At 32.2% G+C, this 23,150-nt stretch overlaps 2 protein-coding genes across 2 annotated transcripts; one reads left to right on the top strand and one right to left on the bottom strand.

Moving 5' to 3' along the window:
- Nucleotides 1–682: 682 nt before the first annotated feature.
- SPL7 (squamosa promoter binding protein-like 7) lies at nucleotides 683–7,693 on the bottom strand. Its single transcript, XM_085742772.1, has 10 exons — nucleotides 7,144–7,693; nucleotides 6,867–7,039; nucleotides 6,241–6,467; nucleotides 6,065–6,139; nucleotides 5,853–5,960; nucleotides 5,356–5,470; nucleotides 5,030–5,165; nucleotides 3,156–3,318; nucleotides 1,782–2,327; nucleotides 683–1,218 (listed from the first exon to the last, which is right to left on the bottom strand). Exons 1-10 carry the CDS (start codon nucleotides 7,599–7,601, stop codon nucleotides 931–933), a joined length of 2,289 nt encoding a protein of 762 aa, XP_085598898.1. The 5' UTR covers nucleotides 7,602–7,693; the 3' UTR covers nucleotides 683–930.
- A 7,322-nt stretch (nucleotides 7,694–15,015) lies between these two features.
- Nucleotides 15,016–22,030, top strand: LOC146944384 (putative 1-deoxy-D-xylulose-5-phosphate synthase, chloroplastic). The gene is made up of 10 exons (XM_085742771.1): nucleotides 15,016–15,231; nucleotides 16,442–16,570; nucleotides 17,008–17,172; nucleotides 17,873–18,023; nucleotides 18,795–19,066; nucleotides 19,690–19,951; nucleotides 20,096–20,403; nucleotides 20,576–20,857; nucleotides 21,106–21,390; nucleotides 21,697–22,030. Exons 1-10 carry the CDS (start codon nucleotides 15,097–15,099, stop codon nucleotides 21,847–21,849), a joined length of 2,142 nt encoding a protein of 713 aa, XP_085598897.1. The 5' UTR covers nucleotides 15,016–15,096; the 3' UTR covers nucleotides 21,850–22,030.
- Nucleotides 22,031–23,150: the final 1,120 nt, after the last annotated feature.

The following is a 23,150-nucleotide window of genomic DNA, read 5'->3' as shown; positions in this document are numbered from 1 at the left end:
ATTTGGAGATTACGATTCATAACTTAATCTTTTTATAATTTATTTTCACCACTTAGCATGTTTAACACAATTATTTAGAAACTTGTCACATCACCACTTTTGGAGCCAAAAAAGTGGGCTGAGATCAAAATTACAAAAATTGTGATAAGGCCAGCAAATTTGATTTTTAAAAAGGAAGTAATTTCGTGAGCACAAGAAAACCCAAAATGCAACTAAGCCATTTGTTTGTAGTGAATTGTTCTGTAATGAGTCAGAGTTGAAAGGGGCATTATAGGAAATGTGAATGTGGACTCTTATAAATAAGAGAAAGCCAAGGGAAAAAGGATGAAAATGGTGATGTCAAAATCTTCTTTTCTATCTGAACTCTTCTCTCTGATTCTTCCTTCTTTATTGTAATCATTCAAGTAGCTATGAAACTTATTTTACTTCATCAATTCAATAAAACAGTTCAAGGCTTCTACTTTAGTTTTAAGGTACGTTACATGTTTATAGTTCATACATTGCATTAAGAGCCAACGTTTTTGACAGTGATGGTTATTAAATTTCTTCTTTTCAGGACATGCTTGCAAAATTCCAGCAAGATAATCACAACTTTGAAAGTTCATGTTTTTTTCTTAAACCTGTATACAAACGTTTGCACAAATAAATTAGCATAATTACATAGCTAAATTTTACAATCGCATGAGCCAAAAATGAACAAAATGTATTATTATGTTGTAATACCCTTGTAGCATGCTAATTATACCTTCAACCCATAAAATTGGGTTCATAATTAGCACCTGTTGCTTTTTCCCGGACATCTAAATTAAAAATCCACAAATAAACATGGCTGTCCTAATGACATCTATTGTCCTAATGACATCTATTTATTTAGAGTTACAACAAATATGTACCAAACACAATATAAGTACCAAAAAATTGAAAAATTTGTCAATGGTTGAACAAACACCTTCTAATGGATACTGCCAACTCGTTAACCCTCCCATGATGAAAGATGGATACACATACTGCAAGACAAACAACAAGTGATACAAGCACAAAAATAGTTGGTCGAGATCTCAAGAATCCCCTGGTAAGATTTCGATGGTCACATCTTTTAGGCAACTCTTCCATATTCATTATAATATCCCTTTTCAAAAGGGGTATCTTCTGATTTTTTTCATCGTAAGCGAGACTGCTCGGAACTCCCAACTCTGCATCTGCTCTAAACTGGATATCCTGCAAAGCAAAAATCAATGTACAAGATAAGAAACATGTCAATCCAACTAGGATTTGCGGAATCAGAAAATGAACTTTGCTCCATCTTTTGCATGGAAACTCCAACACAAGCTATTGTTGATGGTCCAAAGCAGAGTTTACTAGATGAAATAAATTTGTTGTTTTCATGTGATTCTACTTTACCATTTTTCTGAGAGAACTTAATCAATAGTTCAAAACATACTCTTGAGCTAAAAATATATGTGGAAGAAATGGCTTTAAATCTTCAACAACAAAAAAATAACGAATTGAGGATAGGATTTGAAGTCAGATACAATATAATGCTTAAAGTATTCTCCAACAATTTCATTCACATTGCCACCAGTTTGGAGTACTTGAGTTGGGCTCCTTAGATTGAGAGAGATATCTATAGTTGACATAAATGCATGGCCCACTAGGTTTTATTTTCGATTGTATAGTAAAAAAAATATCATGAAGTACAATGCGGAGTATCTAATCTAAAAGCTAAAAATTAATGAATGACATAATCTTGGGAATAAAACAGAACTGATAATAGCTCTAACCTGACTGTTATCTTCAACAACTGATAACTTCGCATTTTGAGAACTGCACTGAGCAGGTTTGAAGCCTTCCATTTTGGAGTTCAAAAATATACTTCCACCTTTCCGACAAATAGCATCTCTAGCATTACACATGCCCTTCAGCAGTTGGTCCATGTCAGCATCACTTATATTGGATTTCATGCTTTTTGTTATGCTTATCAAATTTGGCAATATTTTTCCCAAAATGATAGTTGAATCATTGCATATTAGAAAATCCAACAAATAGCAATATCTTTGAATCTGTGAAGCAGATACCATTCTGTCAAAAATTTCTGAAGTAGGGTCTTTAAGTAACCATGCTATATCTACAAGCAAGTCTGATGATGATGTGTGAATATGTACAAAAGCTTCACATGAGCTACAAATAGAACTGCCAGGTGTAGACCGAAATTGTTTACAAAGGAGAGAAGCGTCTAATTTTTGTTGCAATATCTTCATTTCGGTGCAAATTTCTTTATCCCCAATAAGTACAGGAATAAAGTTTGATAAACCAGATTCATTCTCAACCTACAGAAAGGAAAGAAATATGATGAAACACAAAAGGGAAAAATATGAAGTGGTAACGAAAAAAATTCCATTTTGATAAAAACAATTTATAAATGAAATTTAATCAGGGTTATAGCTACCTCCAAAGGCACATCAAATAAAAGGTTCAGGCAATTTATCTTGATTTGATGTTACAATCATCAAGAAATTTCTTGCTTTTTTTACAGATCAAGTATAATTCAATACAACATCGCCAAACCCCAATTTTATAATACAAATCCCAAATTCGAAAGTTTCCATGATAACTACAGCTTTTAGTAAAATAGCTTCCTTAGATAAATTTCATTTGCTTAAGATAAGAACAGGTTAAATGAAAAGAACCAATAAGATATCAGTGCAAAATTCAATACCGGGAAGACTTTCTATGACGATATGTTAGAATTTGGCACGTTGCATTATGATTATCTTTTGATGCATTGAAATTAATTTATCAGAAATCAGAAAAATAAATAAGAAATAAATATAGAAAGAAATTACCAATGAAAATGACACATCCAAATTAAACTAAATACGTAAGGTCAAAGTACTCAGCTGCACCCATTAAAGTCTCAGTGTTCCTCAATTTGTTTGATGATTTTTTAGAATGAACTGTTAAATTATCAGGTCATACGGACAAAATTTAATTGCAACAGATGCATATGAAGTTAACTAATTTAAAAGAAAACATACAACAATAAGTATTGGTCAACGTCGAGTGTTCTTTCTCAATGTGATATGAAACATAGCAAACAGAAAATTAGAAATGGAGGTCAATGCATAGTTCAGGAAACAAAAGATGTCAAAAACTACCTCAATAAATGCAGGCCCCAGGAGATTTTCCTCAATATGAGGGACACATATCTTATATAACTGATTATCAAAAGCACAAGAAATATTGTCTTCAGCCGAGTTATGTGGAGACGGAACGCAATACTCACACTTCAGATACTTTCCATAAAATGATACAAGAAGCCTGCCATGAATATCACCTCATTACAGTCAGAAGTACATTGACAAGTGAACCAAAATCTAAACTAGCTGAATAAATATGATACTATCTTTTTTGGTGTACGATGGTGGCGGTCGGAACCTATGACCTCATGCATACTACCCAAACCCCTCGCCACTATACCGATTCTAGTGGCTTCAACAAATATGATACATTTGAAAATGAGCATAAACACGTGTCAACTAAAAGACAAAAAACTCAAATATGATAAATATAATTTATTTATTTTTTTGAATAAGCAAAACTAGCCCACCGAAATTGGTAACGGGGAGAATTGAACCTGAGTCCTTGAAGGAGCACACTCCAAGGTCCCAAACCAACACCACCAGGCCAACCGAAGTGATTTATGTCTTTATGATAAATATAATATTAAATTAAATTTCCCAAAATTTACTTAGATCGGAGTGAAACCAAAAAAGATTATAACAAAAGGTAGAACCCACTAAACTGTGCTATCATTATGCTATGGGAATGCAACCCTAAAAGGAAGTTCAATTCCTAAATAAAATATATAGCTATTTATATGAATAATTGCCTTTTACATGAAGTTTTATTCGCAAAACTTGATGCTGTGATGAGCAGAGTCATTTTATTAACTTTCTGCAGCATAAAATATTCTCTCCTTAACGCCAGATAGAACAACTGAAGATGTTTACAATCATAGTACCTAGTATTCAGTTCAAGTAATGCAGTGTTTTTCCCCAATAGAATATATAGTACCTAAGAGTATACTGATTGATAAGTTACCTTAGGTACACTTATTGATACATTATTTAGATGTGAAATACACTTCATAAATTAATTGGTATGTTCAACATTCATATACTAACTACACCCTCGTATATAAGACCCTTCGATAAATTTACACAGATTAAGAAAATTGGTTAATTTGGTTTGTGGCATTAAATTTGTTAAAATTTGTGTTATGTTTCCAAAATTACTCTTAAAGTTATTGGGACTCAATATCTCACTTTTACATGTAATTAATTATCAACATAGTTAATTTGTATCTGGGCTCATCACTAAACCTCATTCCTCGATCCTCACATGAGAGAGAAATGAAGTAATTACGGGTATTATGGTGAAATAATAGTTAATACAAGAAAGTTTGAATTGGTTTCACAAGGGTCTCATATTTAGGAACATAGATAATCATTGTTTTTAAAAAACTAATAATACAGCTTTAATTGCTACTCCCTCCATTCCTTTTGTTTTTATATTTAAGGTGGAGACAAGTAGATTACAAAATCGAGTAGCGGGGGAGTGAGAGAGGGGAAATCGCGTAGAGGGGTTCTAATATATGGGGGATTGAGTAGTATGAGAAAGGTATCTTGGAAAATCATAGTTAGATATGGACAGAGTAGCAGCTCAGCAATGGGCAATAAGGATATTGTTCCACTGTAATATTTTCATTTCAGGAATAATACGAACACTGGATTTTGTTACTAAGTTGTTTTTTCTATTAATTGCCTTTGTGTGGTTCTGGTTTCTATCACTTGCCTTGTGACCTGCATGTGTTTTCCCTTACCACCTACGTGTGTTTTCCCTTACATTAGGTCCCCAACGCTGCCAAATATATATATATATATAATGCAAATAAATATGCGTATGTCTGTCAAATGAACATGCAAAAACATGCTTTAAATGATGTTTAGAAGAGGTGAAAATTACATACCGAAACTTAGGCTGCAGCAAGTTACTTCCACAGGCGAAAAATTCCATGGGTTTTCCTGCTTCAAAGCATGTGGGATGAATATAGTGAAGCCTAGGTGCCTGCATGTTTACCTCGACTTTTGTCACAGAAATTCCATCTGTAATCAATGAAATGTACTAGTTAATTTAAACAATGGAAAGCTTCCCTCAGAACTTGAAGCCTATAACTAAAAATAACAAAAGGAACCTGAATAAGGTTCTAAAATGCTCTTCCAGAAAAACAACTCAAATAATTTAGGAGAAGAGTGAACCAAAAATAAGAAGTATACAAATGAAACGGAAACAAACCTTTCATTACACGGAAGATCATATCATTCAGATGAATTAGAGCGGTTCCTCTTCCAGATAGCATATTTCTGGGAGCAACGAGATCACGCACATAATACATAGGGTCTTTGAGTAACTGGTTGATCCATAAGAGAGACAAAATGAAGTCAGAAATCAGAAAGGGAAAGAAAAAATACGGACCAATCAGATTCAGTGAAAACTAAATACTTGAAAACGGGGTTTTAATTCTTTTTATTAGTAATTAACGAAATTCCTGATTCATTACAGAGAGGGAGTGGAGAAATGTCGCAGGTAGTAGCACACAACTAATTAGAGAACAAACAAAGATGATCTCAATGTAGCAAAACTAGCAACCATGAGAAGGGCATAATGAAGAACCATAAAGTCTAATACAGGGCACTTAACCGGTGTAATACGAAAGCATTCTTTTTACCTAACAGGCACTTAAGATATGGTACAAGAACTATAATATAAAGAACATCAAGTTGAACACTTACATTTATCCACATAATATTTGGCATTGCAATAAAAATCGTCAGGATCGTACACCCAGGGCGGATATATCCCTCCAGCTCTACAGGCATACTTGCCAACCATTGGAATATCTGCAAAAACATTTGACTGCTTGTTAATCAGTCACTAACATGTAGATGGCAGAAAATCTTGCCACAATCGAAATACTAAACTGTAATAAAATGCTTTAAAATACTTGGAGCCGCAGCCTTCTCGGAAATTCCGCAGGATTCCAGTCGTAAAGCTTAAAAGAAACCCGGCCTGTTTGGCACTGCAAGCAAAATTTCAATCAGCAAATACCAACCACAATTTCTCGCACCAAAAATAAACACGTGAAAGAAAAGCAATAAATAAACAAGCAGAGCAACCTACCATAGACGAATAATCACTCTTATTGTCACAATATGAAGGCGACTTAGAAGGATCGGAAACATCTTTTCCAATATTCGTTTGTGTTTCAGCAGAAGCAACAAAGGAAACGACGCTGTCACCATTAATATTCTGGGTCTCTGGAGTTGACGAACCATTAACAACCGGTTCTTCTTCATGATCCGGCAACACTCTTTTTTCAATATTCTCACTACTCAAATTCGAATAATCTGCAAGATCCATACACATCCATAAAGCCACATGAAAATTAAATTAGAATATACTATCATATTGAAGAAGAAAAACAATTATTCAACCATTGACTTGTCAGTTGACAGAGTGATAGGCCCTGTTTGCACAAACAGTTTATTTTGCAGCTTATATAATAAGCGCCTATGAATAAGCTATTTCTAACACAGGACAAATAAAGTCAAACGGCTTCTGTATAACCTATTAGTTGTTTTCATAAGTTATCCTAATGCGCCGACGGAAATAAGCTGAAAACAACCTATGAACATCATTTTATACGCAGTTTTCATAACTTCTCTGAAACAGTGTCACAACTCACAAGTGTTTACAGCAATAAATAAGAGTGTGATACTAATCACTGAATATAATAATAAACCAACCTATTCCTAGTTCTCCATCACAATTGGAATCATCATTTTGAGTGACAGTTTGAACTTCATTATCAACTCCTACTGCAGAATCCACAGCCTTTCTCCTCCTCCTAGTATTATGCCGCTCCAATTTCCTTCTACAACTCCGTTTCCCTTCATCGAAATCCGATAAAACATGAAATCTACATAATCAACAAATTCCCCAATCAACATCATCATCATCATCATAAAATTCACAACAATCAACATCAATCACAAAATTCATAACAATCAACATCAATCTTACTTCCCACACTGTTGACAGTATCTCTTCACATCACCATCAAGAACAACAGTAGCAGCATTAGCACACCGCAAACAAACCCTATGCCGTCGATGATAGCCTTTAAGCTCGGAAATATCAACTTCACAATCAGGAACCTGACAACGCGCCGATGCAGCCGCGCGTGCAGTTCGTGCTCGTTTCTTCCCTGGTAAACCGTTATCTTCTAACAGAGCATCGAGTTCGGGGCATGCACATGGTACTTGACCCGCGAGAAAGTTGGAGCAAGTTAACCTCGGGTCACGCTTTCGGATCCTATCGTTTTCGTCTGGATTAGGGTTAGGGTTAGGAAGAGGAGGGAGTTGTGGAATATCGTCGTCGAAGTCGAGGAGGTAAGAGAGGTCCCAAACGGATGAGAGATCTTCGGGAGGGTCCATTGGAGGGAGAATTGATTGGGATTGAGATTGAGGTTTGGATTCCATTTGAGATTATGAAAAAAGCGCGGTTGGAATAAGCGCTTTTTGGTGGTGGTTAGAGAGTTGTTGGATGTTTGGCGGAGAAGGTACGATACGGTGGTGGATGGGTTGTTGAGTTTTGTTTTTTCATTTTTCTACGGTAGGGTCATTGTGACGACATTTTTAAGTTTTCTTACTGATACCACGCGCTGTCTTAATCCTTCTTATCACACGCGTACTTTATTCAATTCATAACATGTCACATGTGTTGGACACACATACGAATGTTGAGTCAAAATCAGATGGTCTAGGTTAAAATGCAATTTTTTAATCGTTTTAAAAAAGGTTTTGTTAACGAATATCCGGGGATACTATTTAACTATTTTTAATAAAAAAAATATGCTTTAAAAAAATTAAAGACTTTAATTTTTAATGTAATAAATGTACAAATTTTTATAAAAACTTACTATTTTTTGTGCTTAAAGAGTGTCTAAAACACTTATTAATATTTCCTTTTAAAAAAATATGTTGATTTAAAATTTAGATCGTTTGTTTCTAGGTAAAACTTAGATAGTTGATCCCTAAAAAAACTTACACTTTTCCCCTATCTTTCGATAATTGTGCGATTTTGCACCCCTTCTTTTTTTTGAGCGATTTTCCACCCCATCTTTTTGCCCCTTTCTGGTTAGATGGACATTCTTGTGTTTAATTACACTTTTGCCCCCTATCTTTTTGCCAATTGTGCGATTTTGCACCCCCTCTTTTTTTTTAGCTATTTTGCACCCCATCTTTTGCCCGATTTCCCCTCTTTTAATGATGATTTTGAACAAAACACAATTGGCAAAAAAATAGGGTGCAAAATCGCTCAAAAAAAAAGAGGGGGTGCAAAATCGCACAATTAGCAAAAGATATGAGGGAAAAGTGGAATTAAGCCAAAAAAAACTAAGATCATGAACTGCGAATGATGTGTTGAATGCATAAATGCGACAAATTTTTTCTTGAAAGGAATTATGTTACGTCATCGAGCTTAGCATTTAGATGGTTTACTTTTTTTTTTTTTGAAGAAAGATGGTTTAGTTTTAACAATAGCACCTGCGGAGTAGACTGAAATTTTAGCACCAGAAGATTAGAAACTGAAATTTTAGCATCTAAAAATAAAAACACCAAAAAAGTAAAGTATATCAACTCATAATTAATTAAATTTTAAATTTTGGGATAGAAAATTCTTCAATGTTAAACTCATAGATACAAAAACTCCTTTGTATACTAAAAGTACATCATTCCTCTTTTTATATGCTACAAGTATCTCTAATATGTTCATTATAATGATATAAAATCAATGTTAGACTATTGTTAAAAGTGTACCTTCGATTTAGCATACTTAATAATTTATATCAATAATTTTATCACACTTATGATTAGGGTTAACAATGAACCGAACCAACTCGAAAATAGTTCGAGACTCGATTCGATAATTGATTCGTTGAACTTGGTCCATGAACCAAATGAGTCGAACTTAAGTTGAAAACTAAGATCGTTAAATAAATTAGTTGAACTTGGGTTGAGTATGGTTCGACTCGTTTGGTTCATGAACCAGCTCGATATATATAAAATATTATTTTGCATGCTCTTATATAATATGTAATTTATTACAAGTTTCTTATAATTATTATGTACTTTTCTCATAGGAATTATTACTAATTTGATTAAAAATTAACGATAATTGTAATAATAGAAGAAAAAAGTTAATACCTTTTGAAGGCTTTTTAAACAAATATTTGTACACAAATAATCCCACATCGGAAGTTTTGAAAATATTTAAGAGGAAGAGTACATATATAAGAGAGGTGCATGATGAATACAATGTAAAACATGGTTTGCGCTACAATAGTAAGTGCTACGGTCTTTCTACCTTCATAGTTTTATTTAGGCTAAAATGCACTTTTGGTCTCCCAAGTTTAGCAGGAACGGTGACTTCTACGGTTGAATCTCTCCATAAGCTCTGTCTATGCTTCCCTTACCTTCTTTCTCCGAAACCCTAGTTTTCTTTTGCTCTTTGAATTTCTTTCTTTCTTTTTCTCTAACCCTAATTCTTTAGGGGTTAATTAAGTAAATGGTCCCTATAAATATTCAAAATTTTGTTTTTAGTCCCTACAAAATAAAATCACACTTTTTAGTCCCTATAAAATTTATCAACATTTTTGGTCCCTATAAAATTTTCAATCAGCATTTTTAGTCCCTATAAAATTTTTCCATCAGCATTTTTAGTCCCTTAAATGCTTAAGAAAAATGTCATAGGAACTAAAAAGTGTGATTTTATTTTGTAGGGGCTAAAAACAAAACTGTGAATATTTATAGGGACTAAAAACTTAATTAACTCATTCTTTAATGTTCTTCTCTATTTATAACCACTTGGGTTTATTTTTCTCACATAATTCTTAGACAGAATTACTATCTGCACCCCTAGTTTGGTTACTATTCTTTTTTGTAACCACACAACCTTGCTGTTTACACCTCCCTCTATCCAAGTTACTAAAACACTACACAACTTACTATTTACACCCGTTTTCTACCCAATTTTACTAATGCACCTTTGTTTTCACTCTACTTCTTTATTCTCGCCAAAACACTATTTTCTTCCTGAACATTATTTTCTCCCATTCTGTAACAAACTAATTAACACATGAGTAATGATACTTTGAACAAGTATTTTTAGTACAACTTTTGGGACAACCTTGTTGTTCTCTCTTCTCATTAGTCAAAAACAACAGAGAGAGAGAGAGAGGAAGAGAGAGAATAAGAAAATAATGTGAGTATAAGAAAATTGTACAAAAATGGTTGTACAAATATCATTTCTCTTAACCCATTTACTTCCTCGTTACATATAATTCAATAATTGTGAATAATTTAATTAATAATATCAAACGATTTATACTAATAATAATAATAATAATAATAATAATAATAATAATAATAATAATAATAATAATAATAATAATAATAATAATAACAATTATAATAATAATAATAATAATAATAATAATAATAATAATAATAATAATAATAATAATAATAATAGATTATTTTAAAAAAAATCGGAGTGTTATACATCAACTCTTTCAATGTCAGAATCAATTCCTTATTGATGAAATAGTGGCGTGTTAAAATTCACTGGGTTAATAAAGAGAAATTTTTTTGTGGCAGCTATGTAGTTTCTTGGAATATAGATAGATTTGGGTCTAAGTATTCAAAGGCTCAAGGACCAGTTGCATTGGGTCTTTTTGGACTTGTGGGAAGGAATTGACCCTTTTAACTTCTAAAATTGCTCTCAAACATCCTGAAATTACCCATTTACCCCAATGACAATTAAACGTCGTTCGATTTCAAACGGTGTCGAACAACAATTAACTGTCATTCCAACTGCACTTAAGTGCCGTTGAGAATACAAAACAATTTTCAAAACACTTAAGTGCATTCTTGTCAACACTAGCTCCCATTAACTCATTAACCTTTCAATTATCGTCTTTCGTTCTATTTTTTATAGTTTCGTTTTCCATCGTAATGGTTTCTCGTGCGCCCTACGAATTTGGGATTATATAATTTAAAAAACCTAAAAACACATTAAAAACACCCTTCAACACTCTCCATTGTTTCGTTATTTCAAAACTCACCATCTATTTTTTCTTAGGCTTAATTGCATGTTTGGTCCCTTATGTTTATTTTAGTTTTCAAGTTGGTCCCTTACGTTTTGAAAGTTTCAAGTTGGTCCCTTACGTTTTAAAAGTTTCAAGTTGGTCCAAAACGTTGCTCATGTTGGAATAAGTTAGTCCCTTATGTTTATTTTAGTTTTCAAGTTGGTCCCTTATGTTTATTTTAGTTTTCAAGTTGGTCCCTTATGTTTTGGACCGACTTGAAAACTAAAATAAACATAAGGGACCAACTTGAAACTTTCAAAACGTAAGGGACCAACTTGAAAACTTTTAAAACGTAAGGGACCAACTTGAAACTTTCAAAACGTAAGGGACCAACTTGAAAACTAAAATAAACATAAGGGACCAAACATACAATTAAGCCTTTTTCTTATTTCATAATTCAAATTAAATGTGGAGGGTGGAAAAAGAAACATTGTTTTTTTTTGAACCGAAGGCCGTTTATTTAAAAAAAAAATATATATATAATGGACTAAAGAGATTTTTTTTTTTTATTTTTGCGCGGAATAACTGGACTAAAAAGCTCAATAGTGATTTTAATATAAAACATCATTCTTCGCCAAAAAATAAAATAAAAATATAAAACATCATTAATTTTTTTTTTAGTTTTTTTTTTTTATAGTAATTGATCACGAACAAACAGCAACCGCTAGATCTAGGAATTGCCCGGAAAACATGGGTGGAAAAAAATAAAAGGAGTTATTGTTGCATTTAATTTCTGATATCGTGATGCTATCGCGAGCAAAAAATTCGAGAGAACTAGCATTTCACTTTGTTTGTATACATAACCACAGGCACATGCCAGTATATGAATTATAAGCTCACCCGTTTACACCATCTTTCCCGGCCTCTCTATCTTCTACAAATATGCATTTACTAATTAATGTGATTATGACATACCTTAGTTTACTGCATAAAATCCATCACATGGCTTGCACAACCATCAAACCAAAATGAAAACATGATTTAAAAACTCTAAAAATCTTCCCTCAAAAAAAAAAAAACTCTAAAAATCAAATGTAAAGCCCTCAAATCATAGTCATTCTTGAAAAAACAAAATAAAATATCGCTTATTATAAGTGGGTGTAAAGACTTTATTTAATTATAGACAAGTGAAATTGTAAAGAGCTGTACAATTCTCGTGTTCATAATGCAGTCATAGTCATTGAAAAGAATAATCCCTCAGTTTTTATTTATTTTTTCTATTAACTTATTTAATTAAATGAAGACTTTTTCAATATTTCCCATAACCACTAAATACGTCCTTGTCAAAAAATTTGAAGCTAAAATATAATTGAATAGAAATATTTTGCGTCACGATTTCTCCCATGTGCCATAACACTTCGAGGAAAAAATGTTGCAGCTACATAGATGTCGGAGCAAACTAGGGTTCTCAATTTGGGAAAGAAAAGGTTAAGAAATAATAAGGAAATGAGATTTTAGAAAGATTTAATACATAAGAGAACGATAAGAATCAAAATTATTAACAAAAAGGAATGATCCAATTGTTCATTGCATGGTTACTTATACATCAAGCAACCTTAACTAACCTTTTAAACCTCACAACAACTAACTAACTACTTGCTTGACAAACATGTAATATAACAAATTTAACTAACTTGTATTACTTGATTAACAAGTCACAAAACTAAACTATTCCTTGTTAATCAAGTAATCACTTATAACTATGAACTACTTCTACAATAATGGATATTCATATGCTACAGCAAGGCATGAGAGACTGAATGCAAGACTTTTTTTTAGGCATAAACTCTATTATTCTATCGACTATCGTGCAGTAATTTGAAGCAACCACATTTAAAAGGGAGAAAGAATAAAATTTAGATGGTCATATTCGTTTGCTTGAGTTAATCATAGTCGAGTGTCAAATTAATTTTAATTAAACAAAATTAGATGGTCATATTCGTTTGCACTCATTCATGTATTATAATAATCAAGCAAAGCATTGTCACATAATCACATGAATTATCCCCCTCTCTCGCTCTATAATGCAATGAGAAAATGAAATCGATGGATAAACAACTATTTTAGTAGAAAGTGTTATCATTATATGCCATGAATTTATCAAAATTGTATAAACACATCATCAAGTGTCTGTGTGTGTGTATCTCAATATAAAGAAAATATAAAGCACGTGAAACCTTAATAATGTATCTCATTTCATATTTTAGTCTCTCTTATCTTGTAAAAAAAGTCTCTTATCAATATTACATTTACTCGATTAATTCCCCAAATAGAGCCTAACAATTAACAAGACTCCAGACAAAAGTGGAAATTGGATACCCCTTGTTTGTCACTCTTCATTATCATACCATAACCCAATCGATATCTAAAACCCTTTACCTTAGAGTGGTTGGGGGATTTTCCAAATTCTTGGGAAAATGTAATGCTTTTATAGCGGAGTAGTGGGGAGTTTTGGAAGGTCTCCGGTGTGCAAAAAGAATGGTGTGGAATTACATGTGGATTCTTTGGTTGTGGTGAACATAATTACGAAGGGGCAGGATATCAATTCGATTGGAAGGAGTCTTGTTCAAAGGATTAGGCAACTCTTACAGATGGAATGGGAAGTTAAGGTTCAACACTCGTACCGTGAAGCAAATAATTGTGCCAATGCTTTAGCTAATATGGGGGTGTAGAATGAGTCATGGAATGATGTTTTATGAGTCTTGTCCGACTCAAATTAGTCATATGTTAGCTGCTGATCAAGCAGGAATTTCTTTTTTGCATTTGATTAAGATGTAATTTTTTTTCTTTTTGGGCTTCGGCCCTCCCGTCAATCAAAAAAAAAAAAACCTTACCTTAAATGAAGTTTTACAATCAAGTTGGTTTTTGGGCACAAAAACAAGGTCAACACTACGAGCAAATAAATTAAATCTACCAATTAAATAAATAGGACTAGAATCATAACCTAATGAAAACTCTAATTTAATTACAAAGAAATAGGTTGAACAATTTACTTGAAAACAGAGGAATCAATCAACTCCAATGAGTTTGGTAAGGTCACTAATACTCAAAGATTGAAGGGCTTAAATTGGGGACTGAAAGCATGAATTGAAACTTTGGATTATGGAGTATGAGACATATCTAAACTGCCATAAACCAAAGCGCAGCGGCCAAAGGGAGTTCTTAAACCTACGAAGATTATGATTTCTCACTTAAATATTATCGGTTTTGTGAAGCATGGCGTGCACGACCCATAGCCTTAGGTACACGAAGTTCGCGGGGATTTAATTTGAAAAATTTGGTAACTTCACATGCGTGACTCGCCCCCCATGTACACGAAGTTAGCAAAAAAACATTTTTGGCCCACTCTTTGAAGCTCACTCACACGAGCAATGACCTCGCCTACGCGATGGGTTCAAAATCTGGTTTTCTCGTATCCTAACTCACTCCCAAACATTTTTAAGTTCTCAAGATCCATTCCTAATAATCATCCAGTAATTTTAATAGTCTCTCAAACTAACTTAAAGATAACTAACACAGTCAAAATAAAATCACTTATCAAAGTCATAATAAAACCATCACTTATTCACAATAATTTAGTACGGTTTCACACATAATATAAAAATGGAGTGTTACACTTACACACATCCTCTTTCTTCATTTTTTTTAAGTCTCGTCTTTCATGTTAAGTATAATTCAAATAATTAATTAGTTCACACCTCTATTAGTACAACTCATTAACGTGAAGTACATGTTCTTCCATCTTGTTTAATGAAACACGTACACATTCATTTCATTCATTAATCTCTCCAACTAGTTTGTATTGTGTTGTGTTGTGGTGTTCTATCATGGCTCTAAGTAACACATTACCACTCCCTGTCCATTTGAGCCAAACAGCAAAACCCAAAAGAGCAACTCCTTTTGGTGGTTCTAACTATCAATGGGGTACTTCAGATCTTATCTCCCATCACAGACTCAACCAGGTTAGGACTAAAGAGTTTTAATATAATTGTTACTCAATTTTATTGTGAGAGTCAATGGGTGAAAAGAGTAAAACTTTGAACTTAACTCGGCCTATTCCTTTGCTCATTTTCAGTCTCAAAAAATTAATAGTTTAAATATTTGTTATTACATGCAAATATGTTATTTTTTGTTTTTAATCTTTGTAAAACTATGTTTTTGTTTTTAATCCATGCAAATGTACTACTTTTTGCTTTTGATCATTGTTATTTTATTTTAGTCATTTCATTATTAATTGCTCATTAGTCACAAAATTATAAGTTTAAATATGTTTTTATTACATGCAAATATATAATTATTTTTTGTTTTTAGTCTTTGTAAAAACTATGTTTTTAATCTATGCAAATATACCACTTTTTGATTTACATCATTGTTATTTTATTTTAGTCATTTCATAATTAATTCATATTGAAGTTCATTCCAGTAATACATAAAATATTTGATTTTTAATGATGGTGATGATGTAGAATATTTGATTTTAATCTCTCAAAATATGGACTGAAGTTAACATAGAAGGATAATTTTAATATGAACACATTTTGCATGGCCTTTTCAAAAAGAAACTTTGATGGGACTAAAATAAAACATCAAAGGCAAAAAAATGATATATCTGGATGGATTAAAATTATAAAGTAGTATATTTATAGAGACTAAACATATATTTATACCAAAATTAAATCCAAGGTTTAAATATACTGTTAGACTCTTCAATATATATTTTTTTTCATAGTTCTTGCAAATATGCAACTTGTTACTTTTGGTCCTTGATGTTTTGTTTTAGTCAATGCAAAATTTCATATTGAAATTGGTTCTACATATTACAAGTACAAATTTTGAAATGAATAAATTTTGCATTGAATAAAATTAAATAACAAGAAGCAAAAGCAAAAGCAAAAAATTGATATTTTTGCTGGGGCTAACAAAGCAAAAATCACAAAGATTAAAAAGCAAAAGATACATTACGGGAACTAACAATATATTTAAACCAACTTGTTTGAGTTGTTTTTGTTGAAGTTATTTTCTATCAATATATATTTTTTTTTGTTCCCATTTCTATCAATATATTTAAACCAACTTGTTTGGTTTTTTCTGTTGAAGTTATTTTCTATCATTAAAATTGAGATGTGACTCGTATTCTGAAATAAATGCATGTCTTATTATGAATGTATGTAGGTAAGGAAAAAACCATATAGGGTTTGTGCATCAGTATCTGAAACGGGGGAGTATCATTATGAGAGACAACCAACCCCACTCCTGGATACCATAAACTATCCAATTCATATGAAGAATCTTTCTAACAAGGTAAACTGAAACATATATATTTTGACACAATAATTTCACTATAAACTTCGAATAATTTAAATGGTTAATGAACGTATAATGAATATGGCAGGTGTCATGATCTTTTTTTTTATTTTAATGTCAATGTTTTTTTTCTTCTTCAAGTGTTTAAATATACATGATATTTATTAAAGGAAAATGTCAACATTGTGCCCAAATACCAGGGGTGACAATTGCATCCAATTAGCTATGTATCCAACTATATATATTTTTTTTAAAACAAAAAAATGCAAAAACATGGCATGATAAACTAAGATATCCCATATTATGATGGTACCCCTTATGAGCCAATTACGAATTTTCAACTACAAATTCATACATCATATAATAAAATTGTTAATGGATTGGATTCAAAGTTATTATATGAGAATTTGATTATATATGATTTATTGATGTAGGAACTAAAACAACTTGCGCGTGAGCTGCGTTCAGATATTATTTTCAGTGTTTCCCAAACTGGAGGTCATTTGGGATCAAACCTTGGTGTTGTGGAACTCACTGTTGCCCTCCATTATGTTTTCAATGCTCCTATAGACAAAATCTTGTGGGATGTTGGTCATCAGGTTGATTATATTATACTCATATTATTATTATTATTATTATTATTATTATTATTATTATTAACTTTTTTTTAAAAAAAAAGAGTTAATTATGTTTCTAGTCCTTATAAAATAGCGAGCTTGTAAGTTTAGTTCTTACTTAATTTTAATAGCATTTTTAGTCCCTAATTTTGTTTTTTTGCCCTGAGTATTAGTCCCTACTCAATTCAAATTTGTTTAATTTATGCTTAAACTCTTAAATTTTTGAACAATTTTTTGCAGACATGTTTAAAACATTACTAAAAGTTCCTCCGCAAAAAATTATCGCAAAATTTGATTTCTACATCCAGATTTTATTACTTTTTATCTTTAACTTTTGTCGTTTTAAAAAATTCATATTTAATTCATTTCATGTCTGAAAATTCTAAATTTTAGTAAACGAACCTTTCATAGTGTTCTAATCCTGTCTCAAAAAAATCGTTCAAAAATTTAAGAGTTTAAGGATAATTAATCAAACTTTGTTTTAGCAGGGACTAAAATTATAAGTAAATTTTTTTTTATAGGGACTAAAAATGCTATTAAAATTAAGTAAGGACTAAACTTACAAGGTCGCTATTTTATAGGGACTAGAAACATAATTAACCCAAAAAAAAAAATCTATGGTATTGATAGTTAGTACTAGTTGATTTTCTAGGGGATGATGACACTTGTGTGAATTTTGCAGTCTTATCCACATAAAATTCTCACTGGTAGAAGGAATAAGATGCATACTTTGAGGCAGAAAGATGGATTAAGTGGGTTTACAAAACGCTCTGAGAGTGAATTTGATAGTTTTGGCACTGGTCACAGCTCAACAACAATATCAGCAGGGCTAGGTATTTTTTTTGTTCTTATCTATGTTTCTAGGTAGAATTTTTCAGGCCATAGTTTATATAAATAACTAGGTAGTAAAGTATCTTTCAAAAAAAAAAAAAAACTAGGTAGTAAAGTATTTCATGAAGAATGAATTTTGATGATGATATGAGATCTACTCTTTTAAGTTTTAAGTTATATGTCACTGACTATATTGTCAAAAAAAGAAATTTATATATTACACTTCAACTTGAAGGTATAACCGTGTAGAGAACTTTTAAAGCCTAAGACAAAATATTTAGAGACACTTAATTAATAAGTCTTTTTTTATAAAAATAATTCTAATAAAATGTTCAAATGGAAATAATCAAACAAAATAGAAAATACAATTATAAGCACTAATGTCAAGATAGACACTAACGTGCTAGTCTTTGTGCTTTTACCGATGAAATAATTGAAACTATAAATTTTAGCTGATTATTTAAAAAAGATTATTATTATATATTTTTTGGAATACAAGAGAGCCGAAGCCCTAAAAAAAGTTATTTAATTGACAAGAAATGATATATTGGAAGAAAAAAAATTAAGTGTGTAGTGTTCAACACATATTGGTGTTTGACATTGATACATGTAATTACATTTGATCGTTTCTTCCCTTAAAATTATTATTAGTGTTTAATGTTAGCGAGAGTGTCGTGTCTAATATATGTGTCATTGCTTCATAGCATGTTTATGATGCACAATTGGATGTGTGATTTGGCTCTTGAAATTTTGACATTTTACTGCAAAAACAGGAATGGCTGTTGGAAGGGAATTGAAGGGAGAAAAGAATAATGTAATCACCATTATCGGCGACGGCGCTATGACGGCTGGCCAAGCTTTTGAAGCCATGAACAATGCTGGTTATCTTAATTCTAATATGATTGTTATTCTCAATGATAATAAACAGGTCTCTCTGCCTACTGCTGATCTTGATGGTCCAATACCACCTGTTGGTGCTTTGAGTAGGACTCTCAGCAGGTTACAATCAAACAAACCTCTAAGAGAATTGAGAGATGTTGCCAAGGTAAGTATTACAATTCTCAAGTCTATATCATTGAGTGAATGTATGTTGGGTATTATGATGATCATTGTCGAAATCACAGTGAGCTACCGTAGTTTTGCAAAAGCCACATTTTGTAATTGAATTTCTTCAACGTAAATCATACTGTTTGGATGATAAATTTGGAGAATTTTCAAAATGAACACATTTTATGAAATATTTTTGTCAAAGCTAAAATTGGTCCTTATAATTATTTCAAATTATGCAAATTGATTCTTATATGTTTTAAAAACTTACTAATTGGTTACTATTTATTTTTCAAATTTTGCAAACCGATCCCTAATTTTTTTAAGAAATTGCAGATGTGTCTCTATTTTTCATATGTTGAAAATTGGTCTCCCAACTTTTTGAAATTTCAAATTTGGCCCAAATCTTTTAAAATTCTCATTATGAATCACTTTTCATTAAACCAAGTAGACCTATTGAAGCAAATTAGAAATAAAGAAAATTCAATTGAAGCGTTTGAATGGCCTAAAACTCTAATTTTCCTAAAATTTCTAATTACCTCATCCAAGTACACTCGGAAAGACTTGCATAGCTGCGAAATCTTGGTAAAACTGATTCTCTATGAATTAACATTTATGCAGGGAGTAACTAAACAAAATGGTAGACCTATTGCCAAGGTTGATGAGTATGCTCATGGCATGATCAGTGGTTCTGGATCAACACTATTTGAAGAACTTGGACTTGACTATATTGGTCCTGTTGATGGTCATAGCATTGATGATCTTGTTGCCATTCTCAAACAAGTTAAGAGTCCTAAGAAAACTGGTCCTGTACTAATTCATGTTGTCACTGAAAAAGGCCTAGGATATTCGTATGCAGAAAAAGCAGCAGACAAGTACCATGGTACAATACAATAGGCATTACAATTTTATTGTTGTCATTCATCAACATGATTCACTTATTATTGCTCATTCAACCTTAGAAATCCTAATTAATCTTTGACTTTCTATTTTCATGAGAGGTATCTAACATGGTTTAGTTTTGCAGGAGTTGCCAAGTTTGATCCTGCAACTGGAAAACAGTTCAAGACCAAGGCTCCGACACCGGTACTCACATCATGCTTTGCTGATGCTTTGATTGCAGAAGCAGAAGCCGACAAAGGCATTGTTGGAATCCATGCTGCAATGGGAGGTGGAACCGGCATGAATCACTTCCTTCGCCGTTTCCCTACCAGATGCTTCGATGTAGGGATAGCAGAACAGCATGCTGTTACATTTGCTGCAGGTCTAGCTTGTGAAGGTCTTAAGCCTTTTTGCGCAATTTACTCATCGTTCTTGCAGAGAGCTTATGACCAGGTAGTGTAATTTAATACTATGTATAATAAGGCAACAAATATGTATAATTAAAGCACATTTCTTTTCACGTGCGATCATACTTCCACTAATGCACCTGATCCCATATAGCATATTGTACAACATTAATTTTTTTACATAACGCTTTAAGCATATATTTCATGTCTATTCGAAGGTGGTGCATGATGTGGATTTGCAAAAGCTGCCTGTAAGATTCGTGATCGACAAAGCAGGATTTGTTGGAGAAGATGGACCAACTCATTGTGGTTCTTTTGATGTTACCTATATGGCATGTCTCCCTAACATGGTGGTGATGGCTCCTTCCGATGAAGCAGAGATTATTCACATGGTTGCTACTGCTGTTGCCATTAACGACCGACCTAGTTGTTTCCGATTTCCAAGGGGAAATGGAACTGGTGTTGAACTACCACCAGGGAATAGAGGCATTCCTCTTGAGGTGAGTTAGAATTATAGTCACATATATACTTCACAATTATGCCTTTATGAATATGATGAGAAAGAACTGTTATTGTTAGCAACATATTCTCAAACACGTCATTTTTAACCAGAATCCTTTATCTATTATTAGAATAAATTCACTTGGATCCCACTAAATAATTGCGTAAGATTGTGTATTGCTAGCATTTCTCTTCAAAACATTGTTGGCAAATGAAGTTAACATTTAATGTTTTGACATGTTAACAGATTGGAAAAGGTAGGATATTGGTTGAAGGGGAGAGAGTGGCACTTTTGGGTTTTGGAACAGCTGTTCAGAACTGCATAGCTGCAGCCTCCATGTTGGAACATCATGGCTTGCTTGTAACAGTCGCGGATGCACGTTTCTGCAAGCCATTAGATCATGCACTCATTCGCAGCCTAGCCAAATCACACGAGGTTTTAATCACTGTAGAAGAAGGATCAATAGGAGGATTTGGTTCTCATGTTGCTCAGTTCATGGCCCTTGATGGTCTTCTTGATGGAAAATTGAAGGTATGAATCCTAGCCAAATATTTACATATTCTTTCATACTATAATAATAGAGTTCAAAAGGTTTTACACTATCAATAAATCATAGCCTATCATTTGTGCGACTTTAGAAATATTTATGATCAAAGTTAAACGATGTTAATAATATGTGATTATAATTGATTGACGCTGTAATTTTTTTCCCACATTGACGGTGGTGGCAGCGCGTATGAATTAAATTCATCATTGTAATATATAACATGCATCTTTGAAGTTTGTGTGAACATTTAACTAGTTGCTGAAAACTGAAATGTGTTTCATATTATCCAGTGGAGGCCAATGGTCTTTCCTGATACTTATATTGACCATGGTTCACCTGCTGAGCAATTGGCTGTAGCTGGTCTCACATCATCTCACATAGCAGCAACAGTATTCAATATTCTTGGACAAACAAGAGAGGCACTAGAGGTCATGACTCATTAAGTATATGACATAAAAGAAATGCAGATCATGGATTTGACATATAGTATTACTAATTGTAATGATTTAATTTTTGTATTCATTCCCCTAAAAGTACAAAATAGCATGATTTAATTTTTGTAATACAAGGATATAGTATTAGTAATTAGAATGATCAATGCAAATTGTTTCACCAACTAGTTATTTATCATCGATGAAAGTCTCAATTTTTTAATGGGTACAATATTACCTAAACATATTTTTGATTAATAGTGGGCACACACGTGGGCACATGAGTCTTACAATTAAAATAAGAATGAAAATATGAGAAAGTACGAGTCACCATCTCAAAAGGTAAAAAATATGCCGGTGCATATTTTTGATCAAGTGTGCTGGTTAATTTATTTTCTCTAATTAGGTCAATTGTAAATTTTACCATTGTATGACCTGTTTTTAAATATACCAAATTTTACCTATGTGTGTAATTTATCAAAAAAAATTCTTCTCTATTTTTATTCACACATTATCTCAAAATTATATCTTAGTGTTCTGATTTCCATCAATGAATCACAACCAAAACAATACCTTTTTCAATTTTATGCAAAATTATCAATTTCCTACTAATCTAAATTTATAACATCCTCATTTTTTTACAAACCCAAAAAATATGTATCATTTGATTTTTTTAATATCTTATTATTTATAATATAGTAATTTAAATATTTTGTCATTTGTCAACATCTTCACTATCTGGTATTTGCGGTGGATTTGAGCCTTCCTCACCGCAAATATCATAGAATGAAAATGTGGCAGTTGGCAAAATGATTGTAGCTTCTGTACATAGAGAAAACGTGTTTGTTGCTCCTTCATATATATACCTGACACATAAACACATGATTTGATACCAACAATAATTATGAATCTTGCAATGAACATTTAGAGGCTTCAAAATGGCAACGTATATCAATCTGGCACACTAATATTTAAGTGCAGCATGATGTTTAAGGACATATACTATATATTATATAATAGCAATTTAAAGAGAGAAAATCATAAGCAAATGTGCTAATGACATCACATAAACAACCATTATCTCCTTTACTTTCCAGTCACTAGTATGTTTTTAATGTGATACCAAGCGTCGGCATATCCTAGGGTATATATATATATATATATATATATATATATATATATATATATATATATATATATATATATATATATATATATATATTTCAACCCAAAATCAAACCACTTCTGTGGTCCACCAGCAACCAATGACTATTGGCACATGAAATCAAAGTGGAAATTTTCAAGACACAAAA

The sequence above is a fragment of the Medicago sativa genome, chromosome 2, assembly GCF_051527215.1.
Source record: "Medicago sativa cultivar Bolivia chromosome 2, Bolivia_mono, whole genome shotgun sequence".
Classification (NCBI taxonomy): Eukaryota; Viridiplantae; Streptophyta; class Magnoliopsida; order Fabales; family Fabaceae; genus Medicago; species Medicago sativa.
This window is presented reverse-complemented; position numbering and strand designations above follow the sequence as displayed.

Excerpts from the sequence above, each read along its gene's own strand:
- SPL7 (XM_085742772.1), bottom strand. The coding sequence starts at position 7,601 with ATGGAATCCAAACCTCAATCTCAATCCCAATCAATTCTCCCTCCAATG. Across the intron at positions 5,166-5,355 it reads GATCTTCCGTGTAATGAAAG|ATGGAATTTCTGTGACAAAA; the intron begins GTTTGTTTCCGT and ends CATTGATTACAG. Across the intron at positions 2,328-3,155 it reads TGGGGCCTGCATTTATTGAG|GTTGAGAATGAATCTGGTTT; the intron begins GTAGTTTTTGAC and ends TCCTTTCTGTAG.
- LOC146944384 (XM_085742771.1), top strand. The coding sequence starts at position 15,097 with ATGGCTCTAAGTAACACATTACCACTCCCTGTCCATTTGAGCCAAACA. Across the intron at positions 19,952-20,095 it reads AGCAGCAGACAAGTACCATG|GAGTTGCCAAGTTTGATCCT; the intron begins GTACAATACAAT and ends TTAGTTTTGCAG. Across the intron at positions 20,858-21,105 it reads ATAGAGGCATTCCTCTTGAG|ATTGGAAAAGGTAGGATATT; the intron begins GTGAGTTAGAAT and ends ACATGTTAACAG.